The sequence below is a fragment of the Lithobates pipiens genome, unplaced genomic scaffold (assembly GCF_037356315.1).
Source record: "Lithobates pipiens isolate NorthernLeopardFrog02 unplaced genomic scaffold, aLitPip1_a1.2 Scaffold_13, whole genome shotgun sequence".
NCBI lineage: Eukaryota > Metazoa > Chordata > Amphibia > Anura > Ranidae > Lithobates > Lithobates pipiens.
Genome location: NW_027507718.1, coordinates 184,599,144 through 184,616,855, shown reverse-complemented (window position 1 = coordinate 184,616,855; position 17,712 = coordinate 184,599,144). Strand labels below are relative to the sequence as shown.

Below are 17,712 nucleotides of genomic sequence, written 5' to 3'. Positions count from 1 at the left end.
GCATACTAGCTCATTATGAAATACTTACCTTAGAACTAGGCCCCGACATCTGGCCCGATCCACGCCGAGGGAGCCGACATGCTCCCTCGGCGTCTCTTCCGGGTATCGCGGCTCCGGCGCTGTGAGTGGCCGGAGCCGCGATATCGTCACTCCCGCGCATGCGCGCGGGAGATTTCAGTCCGGCCGCACGAGCGCTGCCGGATTTTCACGGAGAGAACCCCCTTGTGCGCATGCGCCGCTGCAGTCAGCGGCGCATACCGAGGGGAATATCTCCTAAACCGTACAGGTTTAGGAGATATTTTTTTTACCTACAGGTAAGCCTTATTATAGGCTTTCCTGTAGGTAAAAGTTAAAAAATTGACCATACAACCACTTTAATGTGGGATCTTATTACGGTTGTCAATCCGCTTCTCTCTGGTAACCGGTTTGCCAGGCTGTGAACGTGTAATATGTGCCTTCCCTGTTTGAGGGTGCTGTAAACCTAGTGGTGTGTGTGTTTTTTTTTTTTATTTTGTTTTTTTTTTTTGCGATGGGAAGTCCAAATCTTTCTATCCTGATACCTTTTTAACAGATTTACATTTCTTGCCCTGGAATAATCTTGTTCATATATGTTTGGGATCTTAACAGTGAAGTGAAAATGACAATGAAAGCCTTGGACTTGTCACCTTCACAAAGAAGCCAGAAATGTTGCTACCTATACTTTCCAGGTCTTATAAATGTTGGAAACCAACTTATAAGGTGCCTCTTGACATCCTTATTTCCCCCGTGTGCAACCATTTAGGTTTGCTTTTGCTAGTGGTTTCTGAGCCTTGTCTAGCTCATTGCCATCCCCCTTTCTTATTTTAGGAGAGTAGGGGTGCAACGGATCGGCACCGTTCCGTGAACCGAACGGGTCACCCCGCTTGGATCGGCACACGCTGCGTTCCGCGGATCGCTCCGTGGTCTCGGCCTTAAGGAAAGGCCACTGCTTCAGCCTAGTTCCAGCGCGGTGGCCATCTTGGTGCACCCATCGGCGTTTACAATGTGATCGCTCTGTCAAATGACAGATTGATCACTTGTAAACCGTCGTCTTGATGATGCCGGTTCCTCTCTTCTCTCTCCCCTCTCCCCTCTCTGCACAAATCTGGAGGGGAGAAATGGAATGGCAGCAGCGCTATGGGCTGCATCTGTAGTGCCCACAGTGCTGCTCTGTGACTATTGCAGTCAGTCATCCCTCCGTACCCTGCCAATACTTACCCTGCCCATATTACAGTGGGGGAGATGTATATTACAGTGGGGACTATATAATGGTGGAATTTTCACAGGTTTTTGCAAATTCAGTTATTTGCTGATCCGAAAAATGATCCGATCCTTGACTCAGGTCCGAGGAACGATTCAATCTGTGTGTTTTTTGATCCGTTGCACCCCTATAGGAGAGCAATTAAATCCCTGCGGCCCACTTGTTGGTTGGTGGCCCGTAATTGAGGCATTATATAATTTTGTAGTGGACCACGACTGCATTTGATCATTACATTTGTTTTGCAGGATACAGACAGGTTCATAGTGGTGGTTTGGATGACTACTTCAAGGCAATTTCATAGCATATTCAACATATTTTGTATTTCCCCTTTGTGTATTTTTTATTTTTTTTTGTAAATTACTCTTAACTTTCAAGTAATGGAAGTAATTTGCCAATTATGATTTACCAGTTTGGATTACAGGCATACCCTACTTTACATACCCTCACTTTACGTATGCTCGCAAATATGGGCACATTGGTGTCCATGGGAAATCTTGGTCAGCTTAACATGGCACTGCTTCCAAACCATAAGTGACAGGGACACCAAATTTGGAGCCCTGATGGGGGACACAGGACTACAACATATCTGATTTTGGGGTTGACCAGCTTGCCAAGGTAATCTACCATGTTGTAATCCTGGATCCCCTTAACCTGCTCCCCAAGTTTGGTGTCCCTGTCACTTATGGTTCGGAACAGTGCCATGGCAATTTGACCAAGATTTCCCATAGAGCTAGTGTATTTACATGCATTGAGAAGTGAAAAAAGGGTATTGCTTCACTTTAAAGTGGGTGTAAACCGTCACACATACCCAGTGAAGTGAACAGCCACAGATGAAACAAATCTACCTTCATAAGTTTTACATGCATAGCTGCTGTTTTTATCTTGATATGTTCTTTAGAATTCTTACATGGGGTAAGAATATTCACATCCTCATTCAGCAGTAGGAGTGTCCTTCTGACATACTCTGTGTAAGAAAGGCACCCCCCTCCTCCACTTTGGCAGAAGAACTTTCAGAGCTGTGCTTTTACAAGGCCAGCTCTCTGCTAATCTATTTAGAGAAACCTCTTCCCCCCCCCACCCACACATTGCAGGCTGTCATCTCAGAGAACTTGTTATAGTTTATAGGGCTTTGTAGAGGGATAAATCAGGCTTACATCCACTTTAAGTACTTTTTCCATACATGCTCTGGTCAATGTGTACTCAATAGTTGATGATGCCTGTAGTGGGGTATTCTTCCAAGGTTCATGTGATAAATGTGTAAGCCTAGGTTCACACTAACAGCGGGATTGAAATTGTGCGAGTTCAGCTGAACTCACACAATTTCATAGCTGCATGTCAGTCCGACTTCGGGGGTGATTTCAGAGACATCTGTGCGGGTTGCTGCACAGATATATGGAAATAGCCGCGCTTATGGAAATAGACAGGAACAACAAGAAATATATAAGGAAGGGAATAGGTGCTGTTGCACAGATGTCTATACAAATCGCTCCCTAAAGTCACCAAAAGTAGTACAGAAACTACTTTTGGAAATCAGTTTGACGTTGCACCGATTCAGACGGTACAGTTGCCACTGATTTGACATGCCAAATCGCATCACTGTGAACCTAGGCTGAGGGAATATCCCTACATTGGAGAGAAATCTTCTTGCTACCTGTTTAACATACAAAACAGAAAGCAAAGGGAAATAAGACACAGATGGGGGGAAAAAACTGACAGCAATTTAACTGCCTAATCTATCCAAAAATGAGAAGCTTTGGCCTTAGATATACTTTAGGTGCTTCGGGACTTTTCAGTGTTAGTTTTTTTTGGGTGGTATTAACCACTAGGGTTTTTATGTCTTAGAGGAGTTCCATCCAAAAATGGAACTTCTGCTGTGTAGATTAAAAAGCGTTCCAGTGGGGTCTCTATTGTGAACTAGATCATAATGTCTAGAAACACTATGATTTTCATAGCCCTTACGATTATTGTTTACATGTTCATTAATCATACAGGACACTGGCAGAATATTCATAAAAAATGGGTTATAGCTATGTACCTTCAGGTGATTAAACACTGACAGAGCTTTAGTGGACAAACCCTGGGGGGCTGATCCTGTAACTCTACATCAGTTTTGTACTAGTGTGGGGCTTTTAGTACTTCACAGAGAAAATCGCCCTCTAGCTCGACTAGTTTTATTACTTTTTGATTTTATCTGATATGATTCTTAATGATTGTAAAGTCTCAAAAAAAATAAAGAAACCTGTTATACTTGCTGGTTCTGTTGCAGCGGTTTTGCACAGAGCAGCTCAGATCCTCCTCTTCTTGGATCCCTCTTCGGCGCTCCTGGCCCCTCTCTCCCTGATGAATTCCCCCACAGCAAGCAGCATAGAAGCAAATTCATCCCATGGTGTTTTGGCTGTGCTGGGAGCCTGCCAGTCCTCCAATGGTCAGCTCTGCACTGAGATCAGTGCATTGCTTGGTCTCTCCCTCCTGTTGACATGTCCCCCTGCAGTCTCCACCCCCTACCTCTTATGTGTGTATACATACACATATGTGTATACGCAAATGTTTTAAAAGGTGCGGGTTCATAAATAATTTTAATCATGTAGGTCCAGCTCTTGCTGCAATTTCAGTATGTCGAACTGCAGGTACCTGGACTAGGACAATTAACAAACCTGACCCTGTATTTCAGGATTGTGCTGTTGTCCAGCAAACTGCCTTCTGCTCTTCTATTCTGTGTAGATGCCATAGAACCTGTCATGAGAAAAATTTCCAGAATTGCTCTAATCTCCGTTAGAATCCATAGAATGTTATAACTTGGAGGAGCTCCAGTCTGGAGAAAAAAAAAAATGAAATGCTGTAGCTGCTGGCTTTTAATATAAGGACACTTACCTGTCCAGGGATCCCACAATGTTGGCACCCTGAGCCAATTAGTCAGTCGGCTTCTGGTGGCGGTTCCGGTATTGTAAGTAAGGGAAAGCGGCAGTGAAGCCATTAGGCTTCACAGCCGATTTCCTACTGCACATGCACGAGTCACGCTGTTTTCTTAATGGCCCGCCGTCTCCTGGAACCTCTGTGTCCCAGAAATGCATGTAGATCGCTGATCTTGCCCTGAAGTGGGTACCTGTCAAAACCAGGTACCTGCTTCCCCCCCGATGTGGCAGGGGAGAGTGCGAACAAGTGAAGCTCTGCTTTAAAGCTTGGACAGCTGAAGTTGCCTGCATAAAGTTGCTCAAGCTTATGCCTTTCCAGTCTTGCTCTGCTCAAGCACATGGAAGCATAGAGCAGTGCTATAAATGTACTGCGTTATCAAAATATTAGAGGTTAAAGAGGAAGTAAACAATCTCCTTTTATGAAGCTGTGTTTTTTTTTTAAATAAGATAGTATCGCAATGTATTCTAACACATACCGCATTAATAACCCCCAATCTTGTGTGTCTTACCATTTGGCAGTGGTTTTAAAAATTCTCCTTCCTGGGCAGCTCCATTTTTAACTGCTGTCTTCCGAGTCCGTCTAGCAATTTACTTCCGCCCTTCCTGCTGTTCTGATATATAATCTCGCACATGCACACTGGGGTTCTTAGCCAAGCCTCACTTTCGTTTTGGGATCACCATGACATGTCCCACTGCAGTGTGCCGTTTGTTTTGCTAGGACACTGTGATGTCCCAATGTTTACACCCCCTGTGACGTGTAAGGTCACATGGGGTGTATCGGGACATGTTTACTGAGACTAATATCGTTGGATCTCAGCATAGTGCCGCGAGCAGATATGAAGGATATGGCACACATCATTATGACAGAGCGTGCCATTAATTGCGTTTAAAGATACGCATGCGTCTGACGTCCACAGAAACAACAATACAGATTACAAGCAAACTGAGCCAGCACGGTGAAATTTACATATCGTGATTTTAACAGTTTGTAGCGAGGATTTCTATGGGCTAAACTTATGGAGGAGGGTTTACAACCACTTTATTGCACTTTAACCACTTCCCGACCAGCGCACGACGATGTACGCCGACAGAATGGCACGGGCAGGCATATTGGCGTACAGGTACGTCCAATATTCAATGCCACCCTGCCATTGGGAGCGCGCCGCTGGCGGCGCGCTCCCGCGCTGGTCGGGACCCCCGTGAGTCCGGTCGCGGAACCGCGGGCTCGATCGCCGCGGGCATCCCCGCGATCGTCTCACGGAGCGGCCGAATGGAGGAAATGCCGAGTAAACAGCATTTCTCCATTCTGCCTAGCAACTAGTGACGCTGATCTCTGCTCCATTTATTGGAGCAGGGATCAGTGTTCACTAAATGAAAGCCCAACCCCCCACAGTTAGTAACACACCCCTAGGAACACTTAACCCCTACACTGCCACCCACTGGTTAACCCCTTCACTGCCAGTGTCATTTACACAGGAATCACTGCATTTATATAGCAGTGATTACTTTATAAATGACAATGGTCCCAAAAATGTGTCAAAAATGTCCGATAGGTCCCCCACAATGTCGCAGTCACAATAAAAATCGCTGATCGCCGCCATTACTAGTAAAAAAAAAAATAATAAAAAATTAATAAAAATGCTATAAAACTATCCCTATTTTGTAAACGCTATAACTTTTGCGCAAACCAATCAATAATCGCTTATTGCGATTTTTTTTATTTTTATTTTTTTTTTTAACCAAAAATATGTAGAAGAATACGTATCGGTTTAAACTGAGAGAATTTTTTTTTTATATATATATTTTTGGGGGATATTTATTATAACAAAAAGTAAAATATAATGCGTTTTTTTTTCAAAATTGTCGCTCTATTTTTGTTTATAGCGCAAAAAATAAAAACCGCAGGGGTGATCAAATACCACCAAAAGAAAGCTCTATTTGTGGGAAAAAAAAGGACGTCAATTTTGTTTGGGAGCCACGTCGCACGACCGTGCAATTGTCAGTTAAAGAGGAAGTAAACCCTGATGGGTTTACTTCCTCTTTCATTCCCTGCAAAGGCAAAGCATAATGGACTACTATGCATCGCATAATAGCCCATTATGTGTCACTTACCTGACACAGGAGTCAGCGAAGTCGCCACTGTCCCCTGTAGTCCGCCGCATCCATCTTGCTGGTGGCGTCTCGCAGCTCCGCCGCTGTCATTCGGCGAAGCCGCGATGACGTCACTCCCGCGCATGCGCACGGGAGTCGACACGCGCGGCAGCTCCATTCTTGGAAATGCCGCGCTCAGTGCGCCTGCATGCCGTTTTCGGGCAAATATCTCCTAAACCATATAGGTTTAGGAGATATTGCTTGGACCTACAGGTAAGCCTTAATCTAGGCTTACCTGTAGGTCAAAGTGGTTTGTAAGGGTTTACAACCACTTTAAAGCAACGCAGTGCCGAATCGCAAAAAGTGGTCTGGTCTTTGACCAGCAACATGGTCCGGTCTGCAAGTGGTTAACGCCTAGCTACGTCGTCACATCAGCACTTTCTGCGATTTTCATTGGCAGATAACCACTTTGTTGCTCTGCCCTTTGTCCTATCCTTTGCTCCCAGAGTGTTTACAAACGTCTTAGCACTGCTGCTTGCCCCGCTTACAACTTGGCCTGCGACTTAGATGCCCTATCTAGACCACCTTGCAGCTAATGTTTACTAGACAATTCAGATGCTCCAGGCCTTTGGCTGGGTGATTAAGTCCAAAAAAATCTGGTCTCTAGCCTTCCCTTTGACTTGAATACTTGGGTCTGATCATCAACCTATTCCAAGCAAAGGTCTTTCCACCAGAAAATAATTCTCTAAGAGCACATCCACGAGAATTGAGATCTAAGAGACAGAAATTCTCCATGAGTTCTAGGCTTAACTGTAGCGTCTTTCAGAGCAGTACCATTTGTCCTAAAATAAAACCAGCTCTCCAACAAAATATTTATTTGGACTGGAACAAGTAGGCTATTTCTCTTTGTTTTGCTAATGCTCCTGTCTGGCCAAGCAAAGAACTTCCTGTATCCTCTCTAAAAGCGGGGAAATTCTTCTTTCCTTATCACTGAAAATTTACCACAACGGATGCAAGTCTCTCAGGCTGGAGAGGAGTGTTTAAATCCTTAACAGTCCAAGGAACATGGTCATTGGAAACCAAGCTTCCCATCAACATCTTGTAGCTCAGCAGTCAGGTTGGCCCTGCAGCACTGGACCCCCCCCCCCCCTTCTGAAGTGACATCCAATCAGGGTGCCTACACCAGGCAGCAAGCGGGCACCAGGAATCTGGCCGCCTTGATGGAGGAAAACCTGACTGCCCGTGATTTCTGCAGCCCAAATCCCAGGAGTGGCAAGGAAAGTGTATTTTCTCAGCCGCCATCGCCTGTAAGGTGAAACACGTACAGTAGCTCACAAGTGTGTACTTCCCCCCACATTTTTTGTAAATATTTTATATCTTTTCATGTGACAACACTGAAGAAATTACACTTTTCTACAATATAAAGTAGTGAGTGTACAGCGTGTACAACACTTTTTTTTAAATTTGCTGTCTCCTCAAAACCAAAAAAATTGAATATTCAGTTTAAACATATGTGTAAAAATAGGAATAAAATGCGCAACCAAAACAATAAAAAAAAAAATAGTATGTGAAACAACCAAATATATGTGCGACACCTGTGCTAAAATGTGAAATGTGCACCATTGAATACAAATTGAAACAAATGTATTCAAAAGGTATCAAAGACCAACCCACAAAGCAAACAAAATTGAATTGAATGAGAAGAAATGTGAATCAGTGTTCATAAAATAAAAACTGCTAAAAGCAAAAAACCTTATTCAAATAAACGAGAGGTCCATAAACGGTACACTAAAGTCCATTAAATTCACTTCTTTATATGATGGATAATAAAATGCCAGATGGCCTCTTACCAGAAAGGTAGGATCTCTATTACGGAGATCTAATGAGCATATTCAAGAGGGGATCACTTAGGCAGAAACAGCAAACGCATCCGTCCGGATCCTTTCCTCCACTGGCAATACCAACCACCAATGCACTCCGAAGGACCCACGTTTAAGGGTAAAAGAATCCCAATAGATCATGGGAGAAAAAGAGAGGGCTTCATAGCTTAATGCATTTAAAAAAAATTAAGTTTATTCACAGCACTGCACCACAGAACTCTGAAAGTGTTTGCTGTTTTTGTTTTAAAACAGAAAAAGCCCAGCCGCGGCACTCGCCAGCTGGCTGGGGCTGGGTGTGTGATAACGTCCAATCTGCTAGCTCCACCCGACGCTGCGTTTCTCTGTGTAAGGCATCCACAGGGAAAGGAGGCTAGGCTGATTTGTTTGACAGCAGCGCAGCCATTGGCTCCTGCTGTCAATCGAATCCAGTGACGTGAGCGCCGGGGGTTTGGGCCGAGTCCGGCATTCGTGTCTATGAATGCAAAAGCTGGACCCCCCCCCCCCCCCCGAGAGCAATTCTACTAGGGGGTTTATTTGATGCGGGGAGGGACCCCAGAAGAGGATGTTCAGGGCCACTCTGTGCAAAACGAGCTGCACAGTGACATGTATGTGTTTTAAAAAAAACACAAAAAAAAACAAGCCTTTACAATCACTTTAAGCTACATGCTTTTAACTCATGAATGATTACTTTTTAAGCAGGAGTTTGAATTTGGTCAGTTCTCCATGTGTGCTAGCCCTAATTCTGGAGTGGCTCCTGAAGCTTTGGCAAATTGTCAGCTTTAGAAACTCCTGCTGTGGCTCCATACTGCATTGGCAACTACCACTCTAGATTAATAACTCATTTGAAACACAGCTGCCAGAGAAATGCAAACTTTTGCCCTTTTACTTCATTACAGGTTTGTCTTTAAAGAGGAGCCCCCACCCAAGAAAAAAAAAATATTTAAGTCAGATGACTTTTTATATTAGGGCACTTGCTTGTCCAGTGGTGTCCCCCGATCCGATTCTTCAGTCGGGTGCTGTCGCTGTCATCCTAAGGGAAACACTTCACAGGTCCCAGAAGACTGTGTCCAATTCACAAAGTGCAGCACCCTCCTCGCATGCGCAGTAGGAAACCGACAGTGCAGCTTCACTGCCGGTTTCCTATTGCGCATGTGAGGAGGGTGCTACACTTTGTGAATTGGACACAGTCTTCTGGGACCTGTGAAGTGTGGGGGAAGGAGGGGAGGCCATGGCGAATGGAGCTGGAAGTAGGAGCGGGTACCTGTCGAAACCATGCTAAATGTGGCAGCAGGGGGGAAGAGGAGGCAGATAAGTGGAGCTTCCCATTTTGGGTTGAGCTCCAGCTTTAAAGAGTTTTAAAAAATATTGACTTTTTGGTGGAAGAATCCCCTTTTTGGAATACAGTTTCGGAATGTAACAGTTTTGAGTTGTGGCTGCTCATTTCTTGACTAGGGATAGATTGCGGTTGATCACAATTTATTCGCATTCCAGACCCCATGAATGGTCTTGTTCTGTGACTGTTCATGAGATCTCCTGCTTTAGAGAAGAGCATTTCCCTTCCCTAATAGATATTGCTTGTACTGTACAACTAAGACACCTGCAAGCCAACTGTGCTAATGAAGGATGCAAACCTTTGCATATGTTCCAGAATGCTGTATTTTCCATATTTACCTGAACATTTTCTTAAGTCACGAACATAAAATCTGTAACAAATTCAAAACAACCTTATATATATATATTCTCATAACTTATGTAAACTAATTAAAGTTTGATTTTTCTTTAAATTTTATTGTAGGTCAATGGTCCTGAGGGGATACTACAGAATGGCACAGTAGATGATGGGGTGGGAAAAACAAGCCAGTTACTGGGTGAGCTAAATTTTGAAGAAGATGAAGAAGATACATATTATACAAAAGATCTTCCTTTACATGCTTGCAGGTGGGTCTTTTTATATGCATAAGTTATTAAAAGGTCAAAATTCTTTGTGGTAAGAGTTTTCAGCAGGAATCTTTACCAGGTTTTCTAAAAAAGTTAGTGATTGGAAAGTTATTTGTTGTTTTAATAGAAAAAAAGTGTTTATACTTCTTCTGTTGCAGTGGATTTGCATAGAACAGCCCGGATCCTCCTCTTCTTGGGTCCCTCTTCTGTTCTCCTGGCCTCTCCCTCCTGGTCATTGCCCCCACAGCAAGCAGCTTGCTATGGAGTCACCCGAGCTGAGTCGCTGCTCCCTGTGTCCATTCAGACACAGAGCCTTGGCCGGGCCCCTCCCCTGATTGGATAGCTGACTTTGACAGCAGTGGGAGCCAATGGCACCGCTGCTCTTTCTCAGCCAATCGGGAAGGGGAATCACGGGTGGCTGAGACACTCGTGGACAGAGACAGATCTCAAGTAAGTGTGAGATGGCATAAAATACATTAGGATAAAAAAAAAGTCTTTGTGCCTTTACAACCACTTTAACCTGTATTGCTACCCTCTATAAGGGCTTAAGCTGTTCACTGCCAGAGCCATTTTTGCACACGTTTAAAAAATAATTTTAGGTTTGAAGATTACATAAAACCTGCAAACATTATATATTTTCTGAAAGCAGACACCCCAGAAAATAAAATAGTGGTATATCCAATTTCTTTATCACCGCAAAGCTCTAGGAAATGCAAAATTTCAGGCAGGAACTAGACCGCTCGATATCTCTGACTACATCTTGGGACGCATTTAAGGCCTTTACTTGAGGTAACATGCAATCACATATATGAAAGATGAGATCCTTAGGGACCTAGGGGAGGAGACTCGAAAGGCTGAGAGGAAAGTGGCAGCATTAGAGGAATACTCCAAGTCAGGGACTCCAAGGGCATACTCTAATTTCCAGGCAGCATTGAGAGATGTTCTCCTGTTGCGAACATTAGCCACCAAAACTAAATTTTTTTACACCAATCCCAAAGAATCTTTGAACATGGGGAAAGGACTGGTAGTATGTTGGCATGACTGGCGAGGGAAAGTTCCTCCTCGGTGACGATCTCCCACATATGCGACTCGGATGGCACGGATGACAGATCCCTCCTCCATTAATGACAGATTTGCTTCATTCTATCAAGACCTCTATGGCTCTCGAATGAGGTGCACAGATGAAGAGCTGACGACATACCTCGATGGGGTGGAGCTACCCTGCCTGACGTCCACGTTTAGAGAAGCTTTAAATGGCCCCATTCAGCTGGAGGAACTACAGAAGGTAGTGGCTTCCTTACAAAATAGCAAAACGTCGGGCCCTGACGGAATACCCGCCAAATTCTTTAAAACCTATACAGAAGAAATACTGCCGTCATTTAAATCGGTACTAAAAAAAGCCATGGAGGGGGAGCTACTGCCCCTGTAGATGGCTGAGGCAGTTATAGTGGTCATTCTTAAGCCTGGGAAACCTCCCGAACAGTGTTCCTCATACTGCCCGATCTCCCTCCTTAATGTCGACGGCAAGCTGGTGGCCAAGGTGCTTGCGGGCCGACTGAACACTGTAATTATGGCGCTGGTCCACGCAAACCAGTCCGAAATTATGCCGGGCATAAGGACAGATATAAACATCCAACGTCTCCTGACACATCTTTCCAGAGTGGGGGGAGGCGGCCCGGAGGTAGTCGCTTCTCTAGATGCTGAGAAAGCCTTTGACTCGGTTGAGTGGCGCTACCTCTGGGCGGTCTTTCGCAAGCTCGCATTTGGTCTGCCTCGGTGAAGGGAATCCAAGTCGGCATAATAACATAAAATATCCTTATATGCCAATGATACCCTCCTCTTCAAGACATCTCCTCCCTCCTGCCAGTGCTCCAAATAGACAAATTTGGCTCAATTTCGGGCATCAAAGTTAATTGGGGAAAATCAACTCTTTTCTCACTAAACGCATCGGACCACCACCTGCCAACAGGTACCGCCCTAAGCTGGACATCCGAGTTTAAATACCTGGGGCTAAGGATTGGGACTCCGTTATCCTCATACCATGAGTTAAACCTTCAACCGTTACTAAGAAAACTTCTCACAGAAGTGTGTAGCCTGGAGGACCCTTCCCTTATCACCAGTAGGTGGGGTTAACCTAATCAAAATGGTCTATCTCCCAAAATTCTTATACCTTTTTCGAAAAGCCCCTCTAATCCCCCCAGCCTTGTTCTTTGCCAAAATAAAAAGCATAATTTCTTCCTTTGTCTGGAACGGAAGACCCCCACGGCTGGCCATTGCCACCCTTCAGTTGCCCGTCACACAGGGTGGCCTATCCTTGCCTGACTTTCAGATCTACTTCTGGGCGGCCGTCCTGGTGATGGTCAGATGGTGGTTCTCCCAACCACGAGACAACCCGGCAGTGACCCTGGAGGCAGCCCTAATTGGTTCATACTCCTCCCTAGCTCCCCTGAAACGTTCTCTCCTCACATCCCTCTTTGGGGCAATCCCAATTTACCACATATGCATACAGTTCCGGACCCACAAATTTGGGCAAAGAAGGGTATAGTTAAGTTGAAACATATAGTCAAGGGGGGTCAGCTGAGGACCTTCTCTGATCTTAAATGCTTACTCTCTGCCAGGATGGATGTTCTGATACGATCAACTTCGTATAGAAAGCAATTCCCAGTGCAGCTCATACTGAAGTCAGACTCTGTGGAGGGACTACTTACTGCCAAGACCATAGATAAACCCCTCTCCTCCCTTTAATTTCACTTATCTGTAGCTCCAGTGAAGAAGTTAGGAAAAACCTTGGTAAAGTGGAAACTAGACGTCCCAGATCTGTCAGAGGAGGAATGGGAAGTATGTGTATCCTCCTTTGTCACCAATATGATCTCGGCAAGAGACCGATTCCTGCAGGTCAAATTCCTCCACAGAGCCTATTACACTCCTAAACGACTGACAATAATGAATCCTAACAATCCGGTGACCTGTCCCAGATGTGACCAATACTCTGCCCCGTTCTTTCATATGATATGGTCATGTCCCTGTCTGGGGGACTACTGGTCAGAGATAGCTGGTACCCTTGGTCGAACTACCTCCCTGGAGTTAGAAAATATACCACAAATTGCTGCTGCTAAATGTTTTTGGTTCCAGAATAAGGGGCAAATATACTAGACTGTTTGTTTGAGTTATGCTACCTTTTATGCCAATAGAGAGATTCCTGCACTGGAAGGATGCTGCACCTCCCAGGGTGTCCTCATGGCGCCTCACACTGAACTCGGTGTTGCCACTGTATAAGCTCACTTACACCAATCGCGACTCCTCTGGCAAATTTGATAAAATTGGATCTGGATGGATAATGCCTGGAGCGCAGAACTGGCAGACAATTACTAAAACCTCACTGCTGATCCAACCCCCCCTCACAAAAACAAGGCTCCACTGCTAATCTCCTTTGTCTAATTATTGTCTGAACTGAACTTGGTACAATATGAGGTCCCTCCTTTGTCCCCCTCCCCCTCTCCCTCCATGCCTCACCCCCCTCCTCTTCTCCTCCCCATACCCTGTTGTCCTATGCGCCCCCCCCCTCCCTAGGACCTCCTTATCTAGTTCTGCTGAGCGCTACCTCCTCCGACCTATATCCTCATGTACTATAGCTTAACAGCCTAATGCACCTTCTACCTGCCTTAATGTACAGCTTATTTGACCCATGATTTATATAATATACTCTTGTGAACAACTGTGTATATGCATCGCTTGTACTGTAAAGATCGAATAAACATTTCTTCTTGTTAAAAAAAAAAAAAAAAAAAAAAAATGCAAAATTTCAGTAATAAAACCACAGTAAATTTAAGGGCAAACCAATATATTTCACCAAAAATTTGGGTAGCTAATTGTAAGACGAGGTTGCCCCAAGTGAATAGGCACTCACGAAATGGCAACAAATGTCAGTATCCTATATTTTCTAAAGGCAGTGCTTCAAAAGCCCCCCTATAGATCATCAGTTTAGTATTAGAGGATGTCTTGTGCTAGAATTATTGCTCTCATGTGCGCTGTGATATGTAACATATGTATTGCAATCGGCGGTTTCATGTGTAGGTACCCCCACCACGTGTTTACGTTCGTACGTGCGAGTATGTGGGGAGGGGAGATATTTTGTTTAGGGGTAACTTTATTTCTCTTATTCACCGACCCACACAGCTCCTCTTAGCTATTGGGTTGATACGCACACCTTTAGGAGAATACTAAGCATTACATGTGTAAAACACAGAACTTTCCAGTTCCGCCCAAGGGGTGGTCCCTTAGGTAACAATCCTCCAGCCTGCCATGCAGTCATCAGCTTGAGTTGAGAGCGATCAGGCTATGCCTCTCTACATGGTCGATGAGACTGCGAGGGCGTCCGATCAGGATCCAGTCAGACAACGCCACTGCGGTGGAGTATGTCAATCCCCAAGGAGGAACAAGAAGCTCAGCCGCTGCATGGGAGGTCGCTCACATACTTCGGTTAGCAGAGCGACATGTACCGGCCCTGTCGGCCATTTACATCCCAGGAGTGGAGAACTGGCAGACGGAATGAGTCTCCAGAGACCCAGGAGAATGGGCGTTGCACCCGGAGGTATTCAGGCTGCTGTGCCTGTGGTGGGGCACACCAGACGTGGTTCTGGCCTCCCGTCTCATTGGGAAGGTGCTGAGATTTGTGTCCAGGACAAGAGATCCTTGGGCAGATGCGCTGGTGGCTCCGTGGGGTCAGTATCGGCTAATCTACGCCTTTCCACCACTAAAGCTGCTACCATGTCTGCTCCGCAGAGTGGAAGTTGAGGGGATCCCAGTAATTCTGGTCACCCCAGATTGGCTTCAGCGGCCTTGGTACACAGACCTAGTGCAGCTGGTGGCAGACTCCCCTTGGCGACTGCCGTAACGAGAGGACTTTCTGTCCGATTCTCCATCCTACTTTACCATCGCTGGCTTTAATGGCATGGCTATTGAGAGCCAGGTGTTGAGGAACCGGGGTCTGTCGGACTCGGTGATCCCCCCCCACTATGTTGAGAGCATGGAAATCCTCTAAGAAGATTTATCATCGTACCTGGAAGGCTTACATCTCCATGTGTGAGGAGAAAGGATGGCATCCACGCTCCTTTTCTATATCCAGGATCCTGCTGTTTCTTCAGCAAGGAGTAGACCAGAAGTTGGCGTTAAGCACCATTTTAAAGGACAAATCTCAGCCTTGGCTGTCTTTTTTTTTTTTTTTTGACCCCTGGCGTCTCACTCACTGAGTACCTTTGTCCAAGGGGTGCGACATGTAGTCCCTCCGGTGCATCCACCGTTACCCCCATTGGATCTGAACCTGGTGTTATCTGCGCTGCAAAAACCGCCATTTGAAAATATCAGAGATCCCTCTGACTTTCTAGTGGCCATTACATCGGCCAGGAGGTTTTTGGAACTGGCGGCCTTGTCCTGCAAGTCGCCCTATCTGGTTATCCACAAGGATAAGGTGGTGTTGCGTCCGCAACAGTCTTTTCTGCTGAAGGTGGTCTCGGCATTTCACATCAATGAGGACATTTATGTTACCATCTCTGTGTCCTAAGCCGATGCATCCTAAGGAGGTGGCCCTTCATGCTCTGGACGTAGTTCGGGCTCTGAAGGTGTATTTGTCTGCCACGGCTCCCTTTCGGAAGTCGGACTCGCCGTTTGTTTAGGTGGCTGGTCCTAAGAAAGGCATGGTGGTCTCGTCGGCCACCATTTCCAGGTGGATCAGACAGATTGTAGTACAAGCCTATGCCTTGAAGGGGCAGGTGCCCCCCTTTCCGGTCACGGCCCACTTCACAATGGCAACCGGAACGTCTTGGGTCTTCCGACGCCAAGCGTCTGTTCCTTAAGTGTGTAAAGCGGCGACCTGGTCGTCTGTCCACGCGTTTAGCAAGTTCTACAAGGTAGACGTCGGTGCATTGGCTGGTGCCTGTTTTGGCTGCAAAGTTTTTGCCGGCGGCTGTATAGTTGCAATTGGGTATGCAATATTTTCCTTTTTCCTGGTTTTTAGGTAAAAACGCAGTATCTTAAGTTAATGCACTGTTGCATTACATTCCGTAATTTTGGTGCGGATGTGGGTAGTCACTCCTGTTGAGGGTACCTTGGTTTTGTGGTGGTTTTTTTCCACACACTGTTTTTTGTGGGTAAAGTTACAATAGTTCCTACTTGCCATGGTGGATGAAGTTTTTATGCTATTTTCCCACCCCTCATTTGGCACTGCTTGGGAACGTCCCGATGGCTAAGAGAGGAGCTGTGTCAGTCGGTGAATATAAGAGAAAATAGGATTTTTTGTACTCACCGTAATATCCTTTTCTCTGTAATTCACCGACCGACACAGCACCCGCCCCTCTTTTTTTTTTTTTCTTCTCTTTACGTTATACTGCTTGTTGACGTACTGATGACTGCATGGCAGGCTGGAGGGTTGTTGCCTAAGGGACCGCCCCCTGGGCGGAACTGGAAACTGTGTTTTGCAGAACATGTAATGCCTAGTATTCTAAAGGTGGGCGTAACAACAACTCAATGGCTAAGAGAGGAGCTGTGTTGGTCGGTGAATTACAGAGAAAGGTATTTTAGGGAGTACAAAAATCCAATTTTTTTTTTTTCGCCTAACTTTTATCACACAGGGGACAAAAATTGATTTCTTGGTGACAGGTTCTCTTGTCACCTAATGCGCTCTGCATTGCAATACATTCAGTGGAGCCCAGAGGAGAGACATGCATGGTATAAAAGACCCTGCGTGTCTCCTCTGGGCACCATTGAATGTATTGCAATGTAGATCGCATTGCAATACATCTCTTCCCAGCAGTGCTATGTTTCACAGTAGGAATGGTGTACCTTTTCGTCAGTCCTTGTTGACTCATTTCCAAATGTAGCATTTATGGCTGTGGCCAAAGTTAAATTTTGGTCTCATCACTCCAAATGACTTTGTGTCAGAAGGTTTGAGGCTTATCTCTGTGCCGTTTGGCATATTATAGGGGGGATACTTTTGGGCATTTGTGTAGCAATGTCTTTTTTCTGGCGACTCTACCATGCTCAGCTCCACTGGTTTGCATCACAACTTCTTGCTTGACGGGACTGTTTTGTCTGCCTTTGGATGGATATTATTATATTGGGCTAACATCATGCAGAGAGATGTCACTAATGGAGGATCTTTTGTGCTGAATTCCTTTTAACCAGTATGTAAGTGAACATAAACCTTTGTGCAGGGCTTGACAAATTTGCTTGGAATCTAGGAGCCAGGTTGGTAACAGCGATCCGGACCTGTCCCTGGCCTGACATGGAGACGAGTGAGGGGAAGATAGCGCCCCCCGTCTCCAAGTCATTGCCCATAGCTCTTAGAGGGACACTTTTATTAATTTTTTTTTCAAATGACAATTTTTTATTTTTTTTTTTATTTTTTTTATTGCATTTTAGTGTAAATATGAGATGTGAGGTCTCTCTGACCCCAGATCTCATATTTAAGAGGACCTGTCATGCTTTTTTCTATTACAAGGGATTTTTACATTCCTTGTAATAGGAATAAAAGTGACAATTTTTTTTTTTAAAAGAACCGTGAAAAAAAAGTTAAAATGAGAAAAAAAAAAAATTTTTTAAATGCGCCCCGTCCCGC

General features: G+C 45.1%; 1 protein-coding gene across 1 annotated transcript in view; it reads left to right on the top strand.

Moving 5' to 3' along the window:
* UPF1 (UPF1 RNA helicase and ATPase) overlaps positions 1–17,712 on the top strand; it is a 185,672-nt gene that overhangs the window by 16,464 nt on the left and 151,496 nt on the right. Inside the window, exon 2 of the mRNA XM_077475960.1 lies at positions 9,958–10,100. Within this exon, the coding sequence (XP_077332086.1) occupies positions 9,958–10,100 (143 nt within the window). The remainder of the gene's footprint in view (positions 1–9,957; positions 10,101–17,712) is intronic.